Raw genomic sequence first — 24,656 nt, forward strand, 5'->3', positions numbered from 1 at the left:
ACTAATGTGAAATTTTTAACCATTCTCAATAGTTTACATTACTCAGAAGAATGAAGAAACAGCTTTATAGATCTTCAACAAAGTTATAGATTTACACAGGATGAAAAAGCTAGCCACAGACATTTTTTGTGTAGGTCTTTCAGATTTCAAGATTTATCGCTTACAAATAGTCAGCGTTCAGTCAGAGTGGACTAATTAATATTTTTCATACTTTAAGAAAAATTGGCTTAAAATTAAGTACTTTGCAATTTTATTACTCGTGAAAAATTTGATTCAAATTTCCACACAACTTTGTGCTTCTTTCAAACATTATAATGTGAAGATATAATCATGGAAAATCATTATTCAAACCTCTAATAGAACGATTTTTGATGGACTAAGTGCACTTGATCCACTTTGACCGTACCAAAGAATACCGTTCAGTGATTTGGTTCACTCTAACTAAACAATTTCTTGTAAAATGACTATCATTTAATGTTTGAATGGTCAAACTGGGTTCATATCTTTAAGATAATCAAATTACCATCATCCTTCGACGTCAGTATCTTAAATTTTTCAAGAATCCATATCTTGAATTCCGATATCAGTGACATTACAATAGCTCGAAAACCATCAAAACCAGATGCATCGAATTATAAAACATTTGTGAATTTCCATTGATAGATTAGAGGAACAATCAGCCCATGTCGAAACATCTGCCAAAACTCTTGAAATGTCTTGTATTTTCTCGAATTCTTCAGCACGCTGATAGTTTTCGTTGTTATGGTAAAAAGCACTTGGTCCACTCTGATTTAACGCCGACCAATTTTTAATCAAAAATTTCACTTTAGTCAAATCGTTGCTACTTTCCAACTCGTGAATTGAAATATTAATCAAATATATCTGGTAAAATTCAAATTCTATCTGAAGAGATTGAAAAACAAGGGAATGAAAAATTTCATTCAATCAGTCCATCAATAGTTGAGATCTAGCCATTTTGTATGAAAAATGGAAGAAGTTTTATATGTAATGTGCAATACTGTACGTGACTATTTTTGCTATTTCTCTTAATTTTTTATGCGATTGAATAGCCCCTAGATGACATAAATATATTGATGACGTCTGTGCGTGGCATCCATATATTGCTGCAAATTTTGGGGTGAAATTTAGAAAGCGTGTTCTTGAATTGTGAACAGCATTCTTAGAGAATTTTGATGAGAATCCTGCGATGATTTTGATGAATTCTGATTCGAATCATAAATAGGTTCCGATGAGAATCCCGCGAAGAATCTTATTTGAATTCTGCGAGGAATCCAACGAGTACCCTGAGAGGATACTGATGAGAATTCTGTGAGGATTCTGATAGAATCCTAAGAGGATTCATCTGAATCCTTCTATGATTCTCATCCCTCCTTCCAGAATTCTTAATGGAATCAAAATTTCATAAACATATCATTGGAACTTTGTCACTAAATCTGAGTTTCAGTCCAATGGTCGAATAAATGAAAAAAGTACTCATATTTAGCTTCCGAGAGTTTTACCTTTACGAAACAGTTGGATTTTATATTTCTAGAGATGAGAATTTACTTCAAGTCTTCATTTATGTACCAATTCATAAATTGTTTAAAATATGAATTTGAACTTCGAAACCAAATACCGGGGCTACTGATCAAATCACAAAATGGCCCCTTTACGTCCAAAGTGTCCCAACTTTACCTTTCAAAGTTTTTTCTTCGCTGAAACAGTGTTAGGGTAGATTGCCAATTATTGTACACCACCCAATTATTGCACACTTGCCAGTATTGGGGGAATATTGCACTGATGCAATGAATTGAATCCAAAATATTAATGCTTAACTCTAATGAATACTGCATTCCAGCTACCAGCAGTTTGTTTCTCGTCAAAAGTTCAAAATCATGTACTTAAAACGAAATCGAACTATCGTGTGCAATTCGCAATTCAAGTAGCTCCCTAATTGTTACGTCATGAGCCAAATACGTCCCGCCATAAAATAGCTTCTACTGAAACGGATTTCAATTTTTTCTCAACGAAAATAGAGATTTATGTTACAATTTCGTAATGCGAGATAAAATTATTAGAAAAACTTAGTTTTTCTTTGTAAATATTAAAGCGTTCAATAATTGGCGCACAGCCTGCAGCTGTAGCCTAATTTACTGGCTATGGAGTAAACGCTACGAAATATGCGGGCATTGTTACAGAATATGTATAAACAAAACTGACAAAACAAAATGCAATTTTTTATTCCTACTGGGGGACGCACCTGGTGTAGTGGTTAGAACACACGTCTTTTACGCCGAGGACCTGGGATCGAATCCCATCCCCGAGATAGTCACAGACAAAAAAGTTATAGTGACGAAGGCAAGTGAAACCGTTGGTCCCGAGATGAACTAGCCCAGGGCTAAAAATCTCGTGAATAAAGATAGAATAGAAAAAAAAAATATTCCTACTGGCTTTTTCTTCAATAGTATCATTATTTCATCGAATTATCATGCAAACTCGACATAATTTGCTAACTTTATTGTTTGGAATGTTATATCACACCGTCTTCAATTACACTAGCGAGTCAACTCCACACAAAAAGCATAATTAAACATGTGCTCAATAATTGGGATCAAAGTATGCAATAATAGGATGCGGGTGTTTTCGAAGTGTGCAATAAAAGGGATTTGGCCAGAGTTCATGAATGTGGAAAAAAGTCATTCAAATAAATTGAAAAGCACAAAAATCGATGGGAAATCTGATTGTCGAATATATTTGATGCTTTTGAATGAAATTCAGTTTAAGTTGAAGGGATTCTAGCATATTTGATAGCCAAATTATAGACGCTACTTCCTTAACCGTGCGATAATAGACAAATTACCCTATTTGATTTATGGATAATAGCTGTTTTCTTATAATAAAAGTTGGTCTTGGAATAAAAAACGGGATTTCGAAACTGGTCACCTGTATTCGAAATGCCCAAAAAGGCTCCCGATGGTCATCTTTTACCGAGCAAATATTTATTGAATTAAATTACTTTTTATTGAAGAGATTTATGATTTTATGTGGTATGGGAATCAACATTTGATGCGGATTGGTTCTCCGGGATCTTATATTAACACTTTTGGTCTCCTGTATCTGAGCATGTCAAGCGGTCAAGTGATTACTGTGATTCAAAAATGTTCCTCATGAGCTGAGCTCGCAAGACTTGATACATACTATATTCATATACTTTCACATAAATACCATGCCCACACAGTTACGGATCACCCACAGTGACGGATCACTTTGGCGTTCAACATCGGATAACTCGCTCAAAACATAAACGTTGACGTAAAACATATTTTTCCCATGTTATACTATTTGTCTTCTAGCATTTGTAAAGTTAAGCACAACATTCAACCGCTTAATAACGGTGTATTTGACAAATTGTTTCTTTTGTGGGCTTCGTGGCCTTGCGGTTAGCGGCGTCAGTCGTTTAGGCGTATTGTGTCATGGGGTGTGGGTTCGATTCCCGCTCCGGTCGGTGGAAACTTTTCGTCAAACGAAAAATTCATCACTGGGCTACTGGGTGTTCCGTGTTGTCCGTTGCCTAATGTTAGTGATCGTCCAGTCTGAGCAGCCTTTGGCTGAAGACGGTGTAAATTGTCTTTTATAAAAAAATGTTTAGTTGGTACTACACAGCTATCATTATATGATCGTTTTCTGTAAGAAGTGCCGTCAGCATTCATAAGCTCCCACAAGTGGTAAAATTCATATGTTATAGTATAAAACATGCTCGTTCGCTTCGATTTAGTGTGAATTCATCTTTAGAAAACAGTTTACTTGATTGTTGATTCTAAATACCGAATATTAGCACTTCTAACTAGTGATCCATAATATGGACCAGGAAATGATTGTTTACCACGGTTATGGATCACTTCCAAAGAATGTAGATTTCTACCATTTTAAGCATTGGATTCGACATTTTCAGACAATAGCACTAAGGATAAAACTAATACAACATCAAGGTTGGTAAATTTCATTTTTTTAGCAGACAAAAACGGGTGGAAAACTTGGTGTGGAGCGAAAACAGTTCATGCCTCAGTTACTACAATGCAGTATGTCACAAAAAAGGACATTTTACCCTTGTTTCCAGCTCTAACAATGCTATTTTTTGCAGTAATATGTAACACATTGTTAACTTTCACCAAATCATGCAATACAGATGCATTGAGTTTAAAATCTCTTGATTTTGCGCACTGATCCGTAATATGTCACAGTTTGATCCATAATATGAAAATTGATCCATAATATGGTTTTCAGAAACCGATGCAATTTTTAATTTTTATGTAATCCTATGTAAATATTACACTCAAAACAGTTTGGCTCCATCCCATTACCCCGAATGCCATTACCACGAACGCCACTACCCCGAACGCCACTACCCCGAACGCCACTACCCCGAATGGGTCACTACCCCGAAAGCCATTACCCCGAATGGGTCATTACCCCGAACGCCACTACCCCGAATGAGCCATTATCCCGAATAGTATGAGATACAGTACAGTATCTTGTTTTGCGTGCAAAAATGCGTCTCTGATGAAGGTTGGTAATTAATGGCACGTAAAATTCGTCGGTAAAATTTTCATCATATTTTTATTCTTTCGAAATATCTTGATGGCAACTATATTCTTCTCATTCTTTCTGAGACAGTGCCTGTTTATCAGCTCAGTAGGCACCTTCGTAATTCAAGGGTTCATTCATAAATTTCATTTCGCCAACAATTGGCATTTTTAACACCTACCCACCCCCTCGTACTTTTTTTTGTATGGAAATTCTACACATTGTGAATGGGCTGTAACATTTTGAGGACAACCACCCACAAACTTTTTTGCTTCCTTCAGCGTTACGAAATTTGTGAATGGGCTTTAATAAAATCAGCCTTTTATTGACTGAAAGGGATTCGAATCCATAACCATCAATATGGTGTTGCTTGACAGATGCATAATCACCGGTATTTGGACTTGTTGGTGGTGTTCATATTTCAATTTTGTTTTTGAACAAATATTTTTATTTCTAATGAATATAGGTTGTGTCATAGCATCACGTTGTTACAGTGATCATTCACGTCATAGCTGCAAACATTTCACCAGAAATTTGCCCTTCTTTTTTAAATAGGCTGTTCTTTCACGTTTTTGTTGGATAAGCTAGTCACTAATATTTCTATATAGAACAGCTTTTCATAAAGGAATATATCTTGAAGGCATTCACTAAAGTGATTCCTGCTATAATTCTAATCGGAAATTTTGCCTTTCTTTTATCTTCTTGTATTGTAACAAACAGGTCTCTTATGGATTTACTCACCACTTTTCTGCCATCATAATTTCTTCATTATCTTGATTCAAAAAAATTTTTTTTGTGGTTATCTCCCAGAAATTCAAATAAATGATCCCACAAATCAACAAAAGTTCTTACTGTAGCGTCAATCAGAGGCCGCCGATTTTTATAACATGTACAAGTGTACAAGTGCGATAGCGGAACGGTCGTCTATAAGGTTGGTTTTTAGGCGGGTTCCATAGAACAACTTTTGCAGCGACTATCTCAGGGTGAACTTCCATTACCATCGTTTACGAAACAAAATCTTTAAGAAGATCTTAATCTTAATGCCCGACACCTATAAAATGAGTAAAGGAAGTGGCTACCGACGTCCAATAGGAGACTTTACTACATCCTAATTTTGTACATATTATAGCTATCCTTCTCATAATAAATTCACCCTTCTATTCGAAATAGGCTGTTCTACAGAGCATTGCAATGTGGCTGTGTGAATCTTCCCAAAATTAGAGGACAAAACTTAGTGTTTAAAAATTATTTGCTAAACAACTAGCTGCTCTTTTATCTTCTAATATTTGAAAAATACATTTTTGAGCCATACTCGCGAAATACTCAAAAGGAATCGTACAATTATCTCCCCACTCTCTAACTAGAAAATGTCTCAAAATGTTATCCATTCGGGGTAATGGCGTTCGGGGTAGTGACCCATTCGGGGTAGTGGCGTTCGGGGTAATGACTCATTCGGGGTAATGGCTTTCGGGGTAGTGGCGTTCGGTGTAGTGGCATTCGGGGTAGTGGCGTTCGGGGTAGTGTCATAGAATCAACAGTTTACTAACCGAAGTTCCAATTTGAAACGATTCAATTCGTGCTTTTCAATTACAATTTTACGTTTTCCATGTCATTTTATTGAATTTTATAGGTTGGACTCTACACTATTTGATCCATAACTGTGGGGTCATGGTACATTCGAAAAATATTGTAATTTCATTTAGAATCATTGGTGGAAAACTTTGAGAATTGGGTCGAAATTACCTAAATTTCTCTTTTCAAAATAACAAAAGTATATTTTGCTGTTTCTCGGAGATAACATGAACGATTTGAATTGCATTTTTAAGGAAGCTCCTTGATATCTTAAGTTGTGTGGCCCATATTAATTTCTCAGATATATTAACTATAAATAAAGTGGTGGCCAACAAAGCTTTACATGGCATGTTGAGAATATCCCATCTCCGCAACCAATTGTTCAATGTACGCTTTCAGTGCCGGAATTGGACCTCGTGCGGCCCTGGTCATAATGAGCCGAAAACCATAGGTAAGTTCGGCTTTATGAAAATAAAATCTCTAAAAACTCCAATCCATGATTACATCTTAAATTCGATAACAATCTGAATCTAAATCTTGAATTTGTGTCAAATTGTTGAAAAGTCATTAAATATTATGAATTTAAATTTAGACTAAATAGTTCTTAATCAAGTCTAAAAGTAAAAGATCACTAATTGAATCATGATTAGATGATTCATTGAGATTTTGAACAGCAATAGCTAAGGTTATATTATTTCTTATTTAATTCAGCTTTTATAGGAATATTTTCAGAAACCTGCATTACCTTAAAAAATAATAAAAAAAATTTAAAAATCTGGTCCACAAATGGGAAAAAGTACAGTGGAATATGGAAACATTGAATTTCCGGAATAATGACGCGTTTAATAAGATTATACTTTCAGTTAGGCATGAAACGATACCAACAAAATTCTATACTTTTACTTGAGAGTAGTATTGGAAGAAAATATCGATACACCAACAAAATACAGAATTCAAATTAGCGATACCTACTTGAATCATATGAGTATACTTTTTATTACTAAGAAAACAATGGAATGCAAATGATATCGATAATAATTTTATAGAGAATCGCACTGTTAATTTATTCATAAAATAATAATAATTTTAAATTATTCTCAATTTTACGCTTTACAAAAAAAAACATGATGAAGTACTTACTGAAAAGTTTCGACTCCAATTTAACTTGGTGATCTCGAATCAAAAGTATCGAGAAATTACTCGTATTTACTTGGATCGATTCATCCCTACTTTCAGTATTCTGATCGTAAAATCATAAAAATCTGTGAAATTACCAAATACCTTCATCATAAGATCATTCCAGAGTATTGACGAATAAAAGTTGGGTTATGTTTCGAACAAGGTTGCGTATTATCACAACGAAGCGAAATTCGCTGTGTTGTTCCATCATCGCAGATGGAGAAATAGGGTAATTTACGGCTTTAGCGCCAATCGACTATTATCGGCAACCAAATTTCAAACGCCAAATACCATTTTGTCTCAAATTCCGAATAGACTCATATTCCGAACACTCGGTTTTTGTATGACGATTTGTTTCAAATGTTTCGCTGAAATATGTCATCAAGTTACAAGGAAATGACAGTAAATTGCAATTCAATTTTAACGTCTCCCATATATTTTAAACCGCGGGAGCAGTTATGATTCTCTAGTTTGAGACCAGGCGAAATAGCAAAGATAAATGATTGATTTGAATATGATTTATTCGTGCTGTTCGGAATTTGAATCAAGGTGTTCGAAATATGAGACAGAATGAACACAGTGTTCGGCATTTGAATCAAAAAGTTGTGTCAATTTTTTACGTAAATACAATACTAAACAAGTTTAAATGAACATTTTTATCAGCACACCCAATGGGGCCTTCCTTAGCCGTGTGGTTACAGTCCGCGGCTACAAAGCAAAGCTATGCTGGAGGTGTCTGGGTTCGATTCCCGGTCGGTCCAGGATGTTTTCGGAAAGGAAATTTCCTTGACTTCCCTGGGCATATAGTATCATCGTACCTGTCACACGATAAACGAATGCGAAAATGTCAACTTTGGAAAAGAAGTCTCTCAGTTAATAACTGTGGAAGTGCTCATAAGAACACTAAGCTGAGAAGCAGGCTTTGTCCCAGTGAGGACGTAATGCCAAGAAGAAGATCAGCACACCCAGCAGCTAACAGTTAAACTTTGTGAAGAAATTTATGTTTTCTCAAATAACAGCTAATTTATGGCCACCAGATGCATTTGAAGTCACTGTTGACCTTAAGTATTCGAAATATGAGACAAACGGTAGACAGTATTTTCCTATCAAAACAAACTAACATTTCTCTGCTGATATTCGACAAAATTACAAAAGCGCGGCATCGGCTTAGACTGCCGAGAATACGTAAATTCTACTACATACTACAAGATAACTCTTTTCATACGCAAGAGCTTTTCTCTCGTGAAAGAGAAACCATCATTATGTTTTTTTTTCATCTTCCACATTCTCTCGCTGCTCTTTGAGTTACCGCCGTTTGCGAACCGAACATGCGTCACTCAGCGTTCACAATTTTACTATGTCCGATCTATTTCATGACTCCTGATTTAGTAGAGGAATCTTTGAAGAAATCTCTGGAAGAATGTCACCTGAAGGTATGCCTTGAGGATTTTCCCCGAGGGAATTTCTAGTTGAATCTGTTGATGAATTCTTCGAGGAATTATTGATAAAATTCCTGGTAGAATCCCAGGAAAAAATTCTGGTAGAATCCTTAGTAGAACCCATAAATTTCTGGAAAATTTGTGAAGTAAAATAACTAGAAACACCACAAAAGATTCAAAATAAAATCTTTTAAGAAATTAGCATAGCCATTCCCATATCGATGACTGTTCAGAATAATCCCCGACAGAGACCCCTTATAATTTTAGGGTTTTACCGGAATACTTCGTGCGAATTATAACTGGAATTCCTCATCAATACCCATTTCTTCCGATACATAAATTTTGAAAGTTCTGCTCTCCCTCACTTCGATTATTGCCTAAAAATACTCCCCCCCTAACTGCCACAGAAATAACAATCACATATTCACTAGACTTTCCGAGATCATTCAACACATGCGAAGGAATATTGTGTTGCTGCAACGACCTTTGACAGTCGGTCAAACGGTTGCAGCAACATAAATCGGTTTGACTAACTTGGGGGGCGCAGTCAATGTTGGTCAAACCGTCTGAGCGTCTGTGGGTTGCATTAATGGAAGAGCTTCGTTTGCCAAGAGCGCAATTTACCACTCGCGACGAGCTTCACTGCGATTTGGGCGTTTGAATGGAAACGTTAAATAAGCAGTCAACCAAGTGATATCTGTATGATATGCTGTAAATATGTTCATGTAAATTTGGGATGAAATTTTTGCGCAGAACAACACATTTTATGTTTTGAGATGTAAATCAATGATTAGACCATTTTACTCGAAATTAAACGCTTCAGTATTCACGCTGTTATACTTTGTGCAATACAGGCGGAAAACATTCGCTTCTATCAGTGTTAGCAACGACCGGAAAATAAATAATAATAATTCGAGTTTCAGTTTTCAATCATTCGCAGGTATTCCACTAAACAGCGAGAAAAATTACTATCGAATTAAACAGTTTAAATTTAGATTGTTAATTTAAAACAATATTATCACAAATCCCCCATTTTGACAAAAACGACAAAAGATTGAATTAGGCATTTTAAATTCAATGTAAATATTTAGATTAATATATGCTTCTGCAAATTACAAATAAGTTATATTGATTGTGTTTAAAACTGTTTCAATATTGAAAATCTTCCATTTTTACGCAAAATAAAAAAAATGCGAAAATTTGGAAATTGAATAAACTAATTCTGACTTCCTACTGCCTAAATGATAGAAAAGTTATCAAGATTCTAATAAAAATCATTTTTTACATTTTCCTTCCTTTTAAAGTTGTCTAATAAACGTCAATTTTTAATTTCAAAATAGATTTTGCAAAATTCAACCTCACTTTTATTAATCAATAGAGCACTACAGTTTTGGCAGTATCTCTTCAGAAAGCTGTGATAGTTTACTATATGTTATCCTGGGAAGAGTTTGAAACATTGAAAAACCCGGGATGAGTTTTAAAGTTGACTACTTATTAATTTGTATACCAGGAAATCCCAATCTCTAAAATTTCTCACTGAAACTAGGGTAAGTGATCCATTAGTTGTGGGTGTTCCTATAGTTGGGGTAGGGCCATTTTTACTGATTTTATGGAATTATCCACAGAACCGACACTTCCAATCGACGTATTGGCTTGTTCACACACGAAATATTGCTTCAAAATTCATGAAATTCCACCAAAACTGCCAAAATTGTTCTCACTTGTACCAATAATTGCAATAAAGTGTTCCTATGATGGAGGATCCCATAAGAAAACAACGGATACCGCAACTATAGGAACACAAATTAAAAATATACCTCAACTAAATGAGTCGTGTACCAATAGTGGAGGTATGTATTATTTTTTACTGACATGCCGTAGGTTACTGCGATGAAATTATTTTTCTCATTAAGTAAATGGCCGTTACTTTCTGTTGCTGCCAACCAGTGCTGAGAATGGTAATAGTAGTAGGCTTGAATTTCGCGAAAATCACGTGACTCTCTCACTACAGTAGTTTAAAATCGTGAATCTCATCAAGTAGCCTATATTGGGTACATGAATTTCTCTAAATCAGTAGTGTCATTGAAGGCTCTAAATGCGGGAAATGCAGCGGGAAATAGAACATTTTTCTACAGTAATTTTGGGTTGCCCTTAGCAACGGGTGTTTGACAATTTTCATGGCTTTTTGCCTACAGCAGCTATGGGCGTGAGTTTCACTGGCTTTGCTGACTGTGATTGGCTTTGTTTGACTACTGTAGAGTGAATTTCAGATTTTTTCTCAACCCTGCTGCCAACACTGCCTCGCTGCATTGTCTTTGTATTAGATTGATTGTTCCAACGGAGCTAAACGATCTCTCACTTGGACAGTTGAAACTCATAGAATCTAGAGCGTGAATGTGCTATAAGAAGCTTAGTTGAATTATTGAATTTTCCCTAATTATCTAAAATCTTTGCGCATGGTTAAATATGTAACACGATCATTACATCTAAACTTTATAAACTATTGTATCACAGTAAGTTATCACAGTTTCGTTAAATCTAGTTTTCATAAATCTAACCTAAAATTACATCACCGATATGTATACTGTACGATCATTGAGGCAATGGGCAGTTTCATAAGATATTTGAACCTCAACACCGAAATTTGTAAGTTGAATTTCAACTAATAAAATGAACTATTCCAGCTTACAGCTGATTCGCACCCACATCACGGAGTTTGCGAGCTGCTCAATAGAATTCGGTCGAAAGCCCCCCTCTTTGTTCCCGCAACACTTTCCGTTACAACAATAATATGTACAATTATTGCACTTTTCTAATTTCGAGTGGTTAAATGAATTTGATTCGTGTGTAGTACCTTCGCTATTGGAACATTTACCCTATCATAGTCATCGATGACTTCAAAGATGATTAGTGCTGTTTATTTTGTAGTCAATGTCACCGTGAATTCTATTATTTTGACCGAGTTTGGTGAATCTATCAGTTTTCATATGAACCCTATCAGAAAACACTAAGCAATGCAAATCCCGCAGGCTCAGTACGCATGAATGAATTGCATCATTACGCACTGCAGTTCATATGCTGTTAACGTGAAGATGCATCGAAGCCAAACATTGAATTTTCAAGAGCACAAATCTAGAGAACCAGACAACCGTTTGTGCTGAAAATGCTTCTCACTGGTCACTCGCTGGTGGTGACCAATCGATTAGATTTTCAGAACCAACAGTTGTCAGGTTCTCTAGATTTGTGCTCTTGAAAATTCGAGGTTTGGCTTCGATGCATCTTCACCTTAAATACAGATAAATCAATTTTTTTAGAAGTTATCTGCCTTCTTTAAAAATGTCTAATTCAAAAATACTACTGCATGGGAAACGCCTAGATGGAAATTCTGGTCATGCAGGGGCCATTGGGAACCGTTTTCGAAAAGCAATATGATTCAACCCGCCCATGTAAAGTGCGATTTCCAACTAAGTTGCTCTTGAAGGTGTTTAATCCGTTAACATGTAGGAACGTAATTTACGAGATTCAAGCATCTACAAACCATTCGTCTCCATCAAAAGTTTTAATTTTGCGGAATTTTGGAGAAACTGCTGTTGAAAAATGTTTGTTGAACAACTAGCCACACTTCACAAACCGCACGGTTTACAATATATATAAGGTTATATATTCCAAAAACTGACAGCTACTTGGCGACGTCATTCCTATCCACCTCGAACAAAAGTGTTGAAAAACTAATCTAGTTATCCAGATCTTATGTGCTAAGATAGGAATGACGTCACATGTTTACAACCAAATTTAATGTATATTTTACGCGAAAATTCACAGTAGTATTAAGGATTAGTATTGCAATGCAAAGCATAGTAATGAAAGCGTATATTTTTCTGGGGAATGATTCATTCTGGCAAATGATCCATTCAGGCAAATAGGTTCTAGCGAACGATTTTCGGGTAAATGTCAAACAACCATAAATGCACCTCAAAGCATTTTTAGGATAGGTCTAGCTCAGGTCTGCCCAACCTTTTTGGCTCTTTTTCGACATAAATGGATGGTGCGTTCGCAAGAATAGATCGAAATGAATAAAATTGATTTTAAATGAAAGCTTGGTAGTATATCTGTATAATTCAAGCTGCAAATTTTAAATTTATATCATACTTTTTGCTAGCGATGCAGTTACAGTCGAAGCTCGTTATAACGATTAGTTTTACAGTGACAAAAGCTCTCTATTACGACGTTCCCTGGCGATGTCGTTATAACAAGCTTCGACTGTCGAAAAAATGATTTTTGCCTTTACTTGCATCGCTAGCGAAGAGTTTGATATAAATTAAAAAGTTTCAGCATGGATTAGACAGATATACTTCCAAGCTTTTATTTGAGATCAATTTTATTCATATCGGTCTATTCTTGCGAACGCTTTTATGTCGAAAAAGAGCCAAAAAAGTTGGGCATGCCTGGTCTAGCTCTTCGTTCACATAAAAAAGTTGATTAACATTTCGTTTTCATTTCGTTCTATGAAATAATACACCGAATATTACAATCTTTACGTCTAAAAACTAAAAATAGGTGATGAGGTACCATTCACTTGTTGGTAGTTGTATGATACTTGTATCCCTCTATTTCGAAGAAAATTGTTATTAAAAATGTTAGAAAACTACCAAGTGAGGTACCAAGTAGGTACTTAGGCATTTCAAATGTATACTGTAATTTTCATCGTTTGTTTTTTTCCTTCAAAAATACGATCATCCTGGGTATTTACGGGTTAAATTGTGTGTGAGAAAATTTGTCTCCATTGGCTTTTAAGCGTAGTCTGATATCAGCTCCATTTTCTTCCACCCACAGGTACCGCCAACCCGTACGGAATCTATCAGCGATCGTGTGCCTTCTCAGCACTGCTCAAAGCAGTCGATTTGAATTTCATCCTGAAGCAACTGCTCTTCCTGATGCTACAGCGACTTACCAGATAGCAGCAACAGCAACATCCCCCTCAGATGGGTCTCGATGTCCTCGCTGAAATTCTCCTCGTAGCCACCCCGGTCCTGCTGCTCCACGGAGGCGCAACGTCGCTGTTTGTGCTGTAAACTAGCTAAAATAATATTGTAGTATTTGTACAGAGGGAAGCAAATAAGGTAAAGAAAACAAGCTAAGAAATACACACTATAAAACCCCCAAGACGAAGATTCCGAAAACTCAAGGGCTATGTATGTATATTGAAACGGAAATGTAGGAGGATAAAATCGTTGTTGTACACACTGCATAGATAACTAAATCCGAATGGAGCATGTTTGAAAGATAAGCAGAATTGCGAATAACGTTGGTTGCAACGTGCTGTGGTTTGCCAGCTCAAGCAGTGTGATTTGCTCTGTTGAAGATAAAAAAGGTTTATAAAGACAGTCAAGACATCTGATCTAATTTACCTACTTAAGAAAAACAAGATTACTGGGGTGTATCTCAACTTTAGTTATAATCGTTGAAGTTTTCCGTTTAGTCAAGTCTTGTTTCTAGGTTAGTTATATTTTATACAATAAAAAGTGGTGAATAGCAACATGTGAAAATAAACCCCTGCAGCCGAATTGAGAACGCAATTCGATTACGAGCGACACAATATTTTTGTATGATTGAACGTTTAGATGAGATTTATATTTTCCGTTTTCGAAAAAGACAAAATTTAACAAACGTGTTACGTGTGTAAAAACTTGGAAAAATAGAAAATAAAAAAACAATGAAAACTTATCGAACTATGGAAAAACACTGAACAAAAAACACAGCGATTGTATTTCTTAAGTAAAATCTACTCCATAGAAACGTATTGATATTTAGGTAAAGTCAAACAAAACTAAAACGAACGAAACAAAAAAGTGTCGGTGACCCTGTGTCGGAAAAAGATAAATGAAAAGAATAGGATTATTAAAAAAGAGTTGGAAAATACAAGAATGGGGATACACCATTTTTGGGACGAATAAAACGATTAGGTTCTTCAAGCACCTTTCAAAATAATATCATAGACATTTTGATTTGTATCACAATCCTGATATTTTCCATGGTAAGGTTCCATGTAGGAAAATCTCGGAGGTTTCCAAGCCAAACGAAATGGAGCAAATGAAGACTCGCAGCTAAGGGGTCCGTGTACATGAAAACCTCGTTTTTGGACAACCTTCGCCCTCCCCGCGAACAAGCGAATAGTACACCATCTTAATTAGACAATGATATTTAAATTTTTCGATGGTGTCCAGTATTGGGTGCTGTCCGATACTGGAGTATCTCCTCCTATATCTTTCGAATGGTAGGTGCCAAGTTCTTGGACATTTGTTTTCTTTAACACTAGGAGCCCCGGGATCAAATATCAGTTGTACCTCAAATTTCAATCAGCCATTTCTCAGCAACGGCTTAAGCGTTTATCAAAATTCTTTCACGTATCTCATGTCCAATCCGATCAATTTTACCCCACTAATCAATGTTTCACCGTTTACCGGTTTTTTTATACTTTCATTGATTTCATGACTTTTCAGTCCATTTATGTATACATTTATTGGCATACTCCGAATATATTGACAAATTGCACTCGTCTGTCGGATCTCTCGGTACTGTTCTCCCCTGCTGCGAACGAACAAAGCACTGCATTTCAAACAGACAAATGTACTCAAAACTCCAATCAGCATACGAACATCACAAAGGAAATTCAAAATCCCATCAATAGAAAACGCCTGACTGCATCATCATTGTTAGACGGCAGTACAACGGCATCATCAGCATCATCACCTTCAAGAAGTGTTCTCTGTTTGAATTCTGGAAAACACTCCGGATCGTCAACAATGACGAGACTCTTTTTACATTGACGAACACTGCATGAGGAAAATTAAATCCTTCCAGGAATGCTATTCTCAGCGCTACTCTCAGAACATGCATCACGCCTTTTCAAATGCGCAAAATTGAATCAAACAGCGTGTTGCACAATATGTAAAATGGTTCAAAGTAGCACCGGCTGTGTTGCTGATACAAATAGAAATATGTCTTTATTTGCGTTCTCGTCATACCTACTGTGCAGAGACTGATAAAAAAAAATTTAAACTAGTTTTATTTAAAAAAAAATTAAATTAAACGTGAACCAAAACCAAACCGAAATTCACTAGCCGTTGACATTCATAACCGTGCGTTATTGAACGGGTATTTTGATGTTATTGGGTGTATAAATTTATTGACCACTATTATGGGTCATTCGAATTTGAATTACATTTAAAATAGAGTGACATAGTGAGCATAGTCCTATAACCAAGAAAATTATCATTTAATATTCTCGCTCTTAAACAGATTCTGGTTTTGTTAGTTCTCGTCTCTCCGGAATAACAATCCTAAGCCATATAGCTAGATAAACTATCAACAACGTTGAACTATTAGTCCAAAAAAATTAAGAAAATATAAAAATATGAATATGAAAAAAGGTGAACTGAAGCCACGGCTATAGTCAGTTCTCCATGCTCCTGATTTTTTTCCGAGAAATTCTTCAAGAATTCTTTAAGGAGTTCCTCTGTTCAAACCTTTAGTAATTTCCACATAGATTGATTTAAAAACTCCCCCGACTTTTTTCTGTAATATATTGAAGAATGCCTCTTAACAATCAAACAATCATTTCTCTTACCACTTATACTTACAGGAAAGCTCTCAAGGATTTCTACCAAAAATCATCCATGGATTCTATCTATCTATCTATCTAAGCGCTTGCACAGCCAATATTGAAAAGCATCCTGAAAATACTAGAATGTCTTCTTTTTTTTATGTCAACAATAATATTTGCAGCATATAGAAAATATAACACAAATATTAAAATGGCCAGGCCCACTGCGCAGACTTTGGTTTCAAGGTAATTTTGAAATTAAAGGCGATCAGATTATCCACCTTTTTTTTTTTTACTATTTTCGTGTGAATTTTAACTCATTCTGCTAGTTCTTCGCTCATTATTCCACCAATGAATAACTTGATAGACGATAATTTTACAATTTTACAAAGGAAGAAACGAGGGCAACATTACCAACCGTTTCATTTAGGGAAAGATGGGTCAAAACTTTAGGAGTGGCGTTGCTCGCTCTCTGAAACAAAAAGATAAATTGGTTCCTCTCCCGTTATGTTCAAATTTTATTGAATAGCAGAATAACACAGTAAACAAAATTTAAAATAAAAATAAGAAAGAGTTCAAGTTCACTCTCAAATATCTAAGTTTGCTTTTCAAGTTCTGAATACTGCACAATGTCACCCATTCTATAGAATCCCAGAATCTCCTCTTTCATTTTATTTGGTGTTAAAACTATCGGGGGTAAGCCCCGGATAGAAATTTCCTTCTAGTACCGTGGTGAATCAAAATCCGGACAGTACCAATATCCGGACACTCTGGTTGTAATTAATAAATTAAATATGAAATCGAACATTAAATATTGTTTTGTAATTAATATTTTCAACTTTCAATATTGCTGTTCATCTTAATTCATTGTTTCATCTAGTAATCCTTGGCAATAAAATATTAATAATAAAAACAATTTGGCTGCACCAGCTCGGCGTCATTACTGCAAAGAACCAAATTATATAGTTAAAATATCGACAACAAAATCAGCCACTTCTGACTACGATTGAGTTACTAAACTACACAATTTTGGTACTGAACGTCTCTAAGAAGTGTATGGTATAATAATTTTCAAGTGTGTGCACGAAAGAGTGGGAAAACCTGTGAAAATAAGCATTTTTAGTGTGAAGAAAGGCTGCCTCAAGTACTGTCCGGATTTATAGGCAAGTGATCATTAACCCGGACGTTTAACGGAAACCTTATATTTAGTGCTTTTAGTAAAACAAACATAATGTGAATTGACGAAAAGTTGTATAGTAACATTACAAGAACTGTGACCAATCTCTTGTGAATGGATTTACGGAAGAAAAGTACTATTATTGAGGATCATTCCCGTGAACTTTAAGTGCAGGATGTTGACAGCGGTGTAGGTAAAACAAAAATAATTTTACCCAATATTTTGATCCCTGTATGCAAATGCATGCATCTAATTTTATTATATTGGAGATTTTCAGTTAAAGTGAAGTGCATTTTATTGATTTTTCATTTGTATTTTCAAACCAAACGCACCTGTCCGGATTTCGATTCAAAAGCGTCCGGCATTTTGATGCATGTGTCCGGATTTAAAAACACGATATGCTTCATTAATTAAACGTTTTACATGTTATAATTGCATATTCCAGTTAATTTTTTGTCCAAGATTCAAAGTTTTAATGTGTATCTATGTGAATAACAATAACAATGATACCAGAAGTGACAAAAACATATTCAAAACAGTGTTTAAAGTTTCGGCATTGCTTAAGTGTCCGGGTAATGATGCATCACGGTACCAAAGGGAAAAAGTCAGTATTTCATTTGGTGAGCGTTTTAAAAATTACTGATTACCGTTACTATTTAGGTGTCTTTTATCACATGCAACTACAGGATGGTAAATGGAAAGTTCGCACCAAGTATTATGTTATGCCTGGGCAGCATTGATGTTAAGGATTCACTTAAATCAAGCCAGGAGTCGTAGTAGCTGTCCTGCATTTTTCCTGAATCCAAGCTTCTGGCACAATAACACCCTATTGGCGCAATTTCAATTTTAACCCTTTTTCAATTACACATGAACACTATTTCAATAATCACAAGTTTCACTCAATCACAATCTTTAGAACTAAATATGGAAAAATCTTCAGGCGAATGCTAGCCAAAACACCAAATTGTTCATTTTACGCTCGCGTGAAAATTCGTAACATGGGAAAGTTGTGACTTGTCGCAAGCGTAGCTTGCTGCTATCAACCGAAACTATTCCATGGATTCCTATAAAAATTTGTTTAGAGATCTTACCAAAAATTCTTACAAAGATTTCCATCCAAGGTTTCAGCATTTGCTTCCAGAGATTCATACGGTTATTTCTCCAAGATACACTCCACCACTCCAGGGAAAATGTTCACTAAGGTTGAATTCCGCCAAGGATTTTTCTAGCTATTATTTAACAGCTTCCTCCAAAGATTCCTGCAGCAATTTATTCAATGATTGTACCCCGTTTGGCATAAAGTCGTTTGGCATAAGGTCGTTTGGCATAAATCCGTTTGGCATAAAGCCGTTTGGCATAAAGTCGTTTGGCATAATGGTCACTTGGCATAATGATTAACTTAAAATAAATATCGGCATTTTTCAAGCTTTTACCGAGATCACCACCACCGAGCCCAAGCAAAAAATTTTGGTAGGTTCTAAACAAGCGTGGTGTTCGTTGAGAGATTATCCAAGCTAACAAATTCAAAAATTGTTGTGACATTATAGAGCATTACTAAATAAAACTCGTGACGGGTCTTCTACATCTCAGAACATAGAGTACCCTTGGGCTTGTTGCGATATACATATTTGAAAACAGTAAATTGACAAAGAAAGTTCGCTGTTATTCATCAAGGGAACACTCATAGAATATTTCGCTGCAGATCAAGCTCTGTCCCAGTTTGGACGTAACACTCGATGAAAATTACTTGATAAAAGAATGAGTTTTTGTTTGCAAAATATCAAGAGCTCTAATTCAAAGATCTATCAATGCGACTTAATGCAAAAATAGCCTTTATACGAGAGCAGATTATTTTTCGTTCAAACTATTTCAGACTCTAACGCAAAAAAATCTTTTCACAGCATAGCTCAAATGAACAACACATCTTTAACAGAAAATATTTGTTGCAAACTTTTCAACGGTTCAATATTATTATTTAGGAAGTGTACATAAAAAAAAAATCACGCGTTTGCCCCAAAAAAAGTATATGTTGAATATTGGCAGGTTCTAAAATAATTATCATTCTAACAACACATCTGGCAAGAATTGATAAAACAGCAAAATATAAAAATGGTTAACAATTAGCTTCACTGAATAATAAAATTTAAAACAGTATGAATATAAAGAACAGCCTATTTTTAAAAGAAGGCAAAATTGACAATTAAACCAATAGAAGAATGGACGCCAAAAATTATTGCGGCAATGACTGGTTCCCCCGAAAAGTAGTGACGAGAAAGAACGATAAACAGTCAAAAGAATGAAGTATTCTGTCGTTCTCGGCTATACACATGTTGGAAAAAATGCTGAGGACGGTAAAACTCGAAAGAACCGCCAATTAAATAAAGAAGGGTGCATAATAGATGATCAGTTCGTTCACTACCCTGAAATGTATAAAGTTACGACAATTATGGATGCTAAAAACTTTTCGGGGAAGTGGGCTAGTCGTGGAAACGGGATATTCGGGGAACTAGCGTTCGGGGAAACGACATTCGGGGGCCTACATTCGGGGAAAAGTAGAACAACCCATCAAAGTAACTGCAGTAGTCGATTTCTCTTTTCGCTGATAATTTGAGCAGATCAATGTTATCGATTGCCGCCCTTTTGTCAGTTGGAAACAAAAATACTAAAAAATATAACTTCAAAGAACAGCATGCATAAAAGAAGGAGAAATTTATTGAAATTTTAAATCAACAGTTTTCATACCTATAATTATGGTTACATTATATTTAGGAAAAAAAATAGGACAATTAAATAAAGGTAAATTTCTGCTTAATGTATAAAAATCTTCAGTGCAAACATTTGTTCCAATAGCGAAACTCAAAAGAAGAATTAATATTTGAAAGAAGGGTATTTTCTGGAAAAATAATATAATACTATTGGCAATAACTTTCCTTATATGCTTAAATTTATTCAAGAGCGAATGATTGTTGAATATAGTGCCATTTTATATCAATTGACTCCAAAACAAGACTGATGTCATCAGGAAGATTCAATAGAAACGTAAAAACGAAAAATTGAGAAATTCTTGGTTTCAGACTCATTATGCCAAACGACTATTATGTCAAACGACCATTATGCCAAACGACCATTATGCCAAACGACTTTATGCCAAACGGCTTTATGCCAAACAACTTTATGCCAAATGACCTACCACCTTTTTTTCAGCTTTTTCGCCTTTCTAAATGAACCTAGATTTTTTAAAGATCTTTGCACCTCAAGCGTCATTGCGAGAAATTCCCATTGATTTCGAAATTGATCGTTGGAGAACTTATATCATTGTAACTTGTGCAATAATCATCGCAGTTTGTCAATTATTAATTCAAAGAATGTGAATTTTCAGATGTTGAAAATATTTATATCTATGTGAAATTTCAGATATTCCTAAACCATGATTAACATTCGCAAACATTTAGTTTTAAACCTTGATCGTTGTCAACCTAGAAGTAAGAGTAGATGCCTAAAATAGATTCCCACCAAAGATTTTGTCATCAAAAATTGTATGAATTCTTCAAAATACGCGATATTCCGAAATTTCACAGGATATTGCCTATATTTAGACGTTTAGTGTGGTTATTATTGACGAGTATTCAGTAAAATTGGGATTGATTTCAATACCATTCTGCAATTAAAGTTAAGAGCGTCATTTTTTTCACTCTCCAAGAGAATTGCTCTCCGGATTCCCTAAAAGTGGGAGTGTTTCTTTTCGCTCCGGTACTGTCGGTTCAATCGAAGATGGCGTCGAAACAGCTCCGCGAGCGTGTTGTAAGGTTTTACGAAACGCATGGTCATCGTGTAAAAAAGTTTACGGTAGACCACTTTCGAGACAAAAGAGAGCCCGTAAGTCACGAGCAAGTGAAAATCGATATTCGCAAAATTACATGTAATCAATGTGCTTGAAATATATAGTTTGCAAGCAGTTATTTGCTACGTGCTAATGCAGTGCGCTGGTGGCAATTTAATCTGCAAAATCTGCTAAATAACCGAAATGGATGTGTTCGAGAAAATTGATTACGCCTTCACCATTGTTTGGTCGTTATTGTGTATGGTTGTTTACATTTTAGAACTAGCGGCACGTTGGGGTAGCAATAAAGAGCTGCGATTACCTCTCTAGGCAGATAGCGACCGTGACATAGCAGTGCCGGTGATTATTTTGATCAGAAAAAGATACCATACGTGCCGAAAGAAAGAAACCCGACCAATTTGCATCAGTGCCGTCCCATTGAGGATTTTTTCGGCTCCCTCAGTGCCCTAGTGTACAAAAATAATTGGCGGGTCAAGGATTCGAAGCAGTTAACCACGAGGATCCGGAAGTTGGATGCCAGTGTCGTCCAGCGCTCGTTTGAGAGCATCGCGACTAAGTTGCATCGTACTGCTGATCAGGGCCCCTTTGCAAGTAATCATTGCCTTTTTTCTTTTTTGAAGACAAACATTATAGTTTTAATAACACATAATATTGAATACGTAGAACAAAAATATTTTTGTACTATATGACTGATAAAATTCTCATTTTTTATTGAACACCTTTTATTACTATTATAGTTTTTATTATAGTAGTTCTTTGCCCTCGGCGTTTTTGTGGTAGTCATGAAACTTAATTATTAAATATTGCCATAATTCAAGGACTCCAGGTTAAGCATATAAATTTGTTTTTGAGTCAAACGATCACCAACGCGTTAAGTTATAGTGGACCAAATGTTTCCCAAAGTTTTACAAAGGGCTGTCCAACGTAAGGTCAACGGCCTTAATCAATGCGGTGAAAATTTCAGGTTAATCGGTGCACAGGGTCGATAGCGATAGTGAACTCTTGCCTGAAAAAAGAGACCAAACAGCAACGAAAAGAATCGAAAAGATACCAAACAAGAATTAAGGAAACAAAACGAAACCTAACAGGGACCAGCAGATAAAGATTTTAATTTCTCATAGTATCAGATCAGACATTGAAAGGGGGATATCCCCCAGTACTGGACAACACCCAATATCGGACATCGTTGAAAAATGATAAAAAAATAACAAAAAAAAATGAATAAATCATCATGCTGTATTAAAGGAAAAGGTAGCCATAACAGAGAGTAAATCTGGTATGTCATGAATAGCACATCTGTGAAAAACGCATGCATTTTTCAGGAATAACAAGTGTTTGGAATCCGATAAAAAATATGGTAAAATTCCGTGAGGTACTTTTGAAGAAAATTCTCAAGTAACTTCTGATGAAACTAATTGCAAATCTGAAGTCACTCTTGCTGAATTAGAATTTGTTCATGGACTCTTGAGGAGGTTTTAGAAGATTTCTAATACAAGATAATTGAAAAAGGAAACCATCGAATCTCAGGATAATATTCCAACGGATTTTCTGAAGAAAATCTTTAAAAAACATCAAACAGAACCCCTAAAGAAATTTATATAGATGATCGGATGATTTTCTGGAAAAAATGGTGTAGTGTTAACAGGTGTGGAACCTTAAGTACACTTTTGAAAATTTTATGTAGATTTATATGAGAATTTTATTAGGATAAAATGCTGGAGAAACAAATTTACAGGAACTTAACAATGAATCACAGGTGTAATTTATTCAGCAATTCTTGGAGATTCCTAACAGATTTCCTCGAATAACCCCTCGAGAATTTTTTTAGCTAGTCCTAGGAATAATCGAGGATGAAAAGACGTAGGATAGGATTAGTCGATAATGGAAAAATATCTGAAGGATCCATTAATCGACTAATCCTTCAACCAACTTCATAACGTTTTAGAAAAGATGAAGAGGTTTTGTGTCTTTTCGAGAAATATCTCATTAAGAGCAATTCTCGTCAAAACCAGGCTGCCATCGGCACATCGTTGGTAGTCTAATTTTATATCACCGATCACAAGTATATGCTAAAACTTAAGGGTGGTCGTTTCGGTTTTCTCAAATTGGTGGATCTCTCGTACGCCAACTAGCTATACAGTTTATCCTTCTTATATATGCTGCCTCTGAGTTTTCTATGCGTTCCAAGGGAAATATGAGACTTATCACGCAAAAAAGCACCTAAGATTAAAATAAATAGAATTTTTCGCGAACTGTTTAGCTAGCTGGCGAACACCTTTTAGTTTTAGTATATACTTGCGATCAGTGATATAAAATTGGAATACTAACGATGTGCCGATGGCGGCATGGTTTCAGCGAGAATTGCTTTAAGTAATCACTCGAAGGAGGTTTTCCGCTTTCAAATTTTTAGTTAAAAAAAAAATTAATAATAATCAACCTAATTCTCTAGTTGTTACTCTAGTAGTTTAGTGACACCTATGGAAATATTTTCAAGACAACTCATAAGGGTGTATTCCAGTTAAAAAAAAAACGTTCGAGGGTTTTTTCCCAAAACTCCTACGATAGCCATTAAAAAAAAAACAATCTCTGAAGAAATGACTAGAGTCCCTCTGGGGAAATCACTAAGATAATTCCTGAAACCTTTCCTCGAAGAATCTGAGTAGAGATTCTTAAAGACTCAGTTGAATAGTCGCTCTGATGGTGTCTCTGGAGCCTGTAAAATTTTGCATCAGAATTCATTGCAAGCAGAATAAAGAAAATACTTCAGGGACCTTCCGTTAAAAACAGAGACTTCTTAGACTCGCATTGAAATAGAGACCAAATCTCTAAAAAGATATTTGCCTCAACCCATGGGAGTACTAGAAACCGAAATCTAAGCCTCCAAACATGACCATTTTGAACAAAAAATGGCTAATACATACTTTATTCTGCCTAGCACTGTATCTCTCGAAATTTCAAAACTTTATCATCTCTGATCAGGTCAGAATTATTGTTATTATTTATCTTTATTTAGGTGACTTTTCGCTCGTGGCAAATTGTCCAGAAACGGAGTTTTAGAAATTCCACCTTTTTTGACAGAATCTATAGGTCAATCCATTCGATCAAACATATTTAAAGCAACATTCGTCAAAACTCTCGAAACGTGACTGCCTATCCCGCATTAATCCAGATACACGACCAGAGAACCCGCTTACTATATATGGCTATTTATTAGTTTTGTCACTCCACTTTCTCAATCTAAATTCGGTATGCAAATGACGA

The 24,656-nt window shown here is 35.5% G+C and overlaps 1 protein-coding gene across 2 annotated transcripts in view; it reads left to right on the plus strand.

Moving 5' to 3' along the window:
* Positions 1 to 14,762, plus strand: part of LOC110677949 — a 448,566-nt gene extending 433,804 nt beyond the window's left edge. For both annotated transcript variants that reach the window (XM_021850027.1, XM_021850028.1), the window contains exon 8: positions 13,608 to 14,762. In XM_021850027.1, coding sequence (XP_021705719.1) covers positions 13,608 to 13,732 — 125 coding nt within the window. In that variant the 3' untranslated portion in view covers positions 13,733 to 14,762. The remainder of the gene's footprint in view (positions 1 to 13,607) is intronic.
* The last annotated feature ends 9,894 nt before the right edge of the window (positions 14,763 to 24,656 follow it).

Source organism: Aedes aegypti, chromosome 3 (genome assembly GCF_002204515.2).
Source record: "Aedes aegypti strain LVP_AGWG chromosome 3, AaegL5.0 Primary Assembly, whole genome shotgun sequence".
In the NCBI taxonomy this organism is placed as follows: Eukaryota; Metazoa; Arthropoda; class Insecta; order Diptera; family Culicidae; genus Aedes; species Aedes aegypti.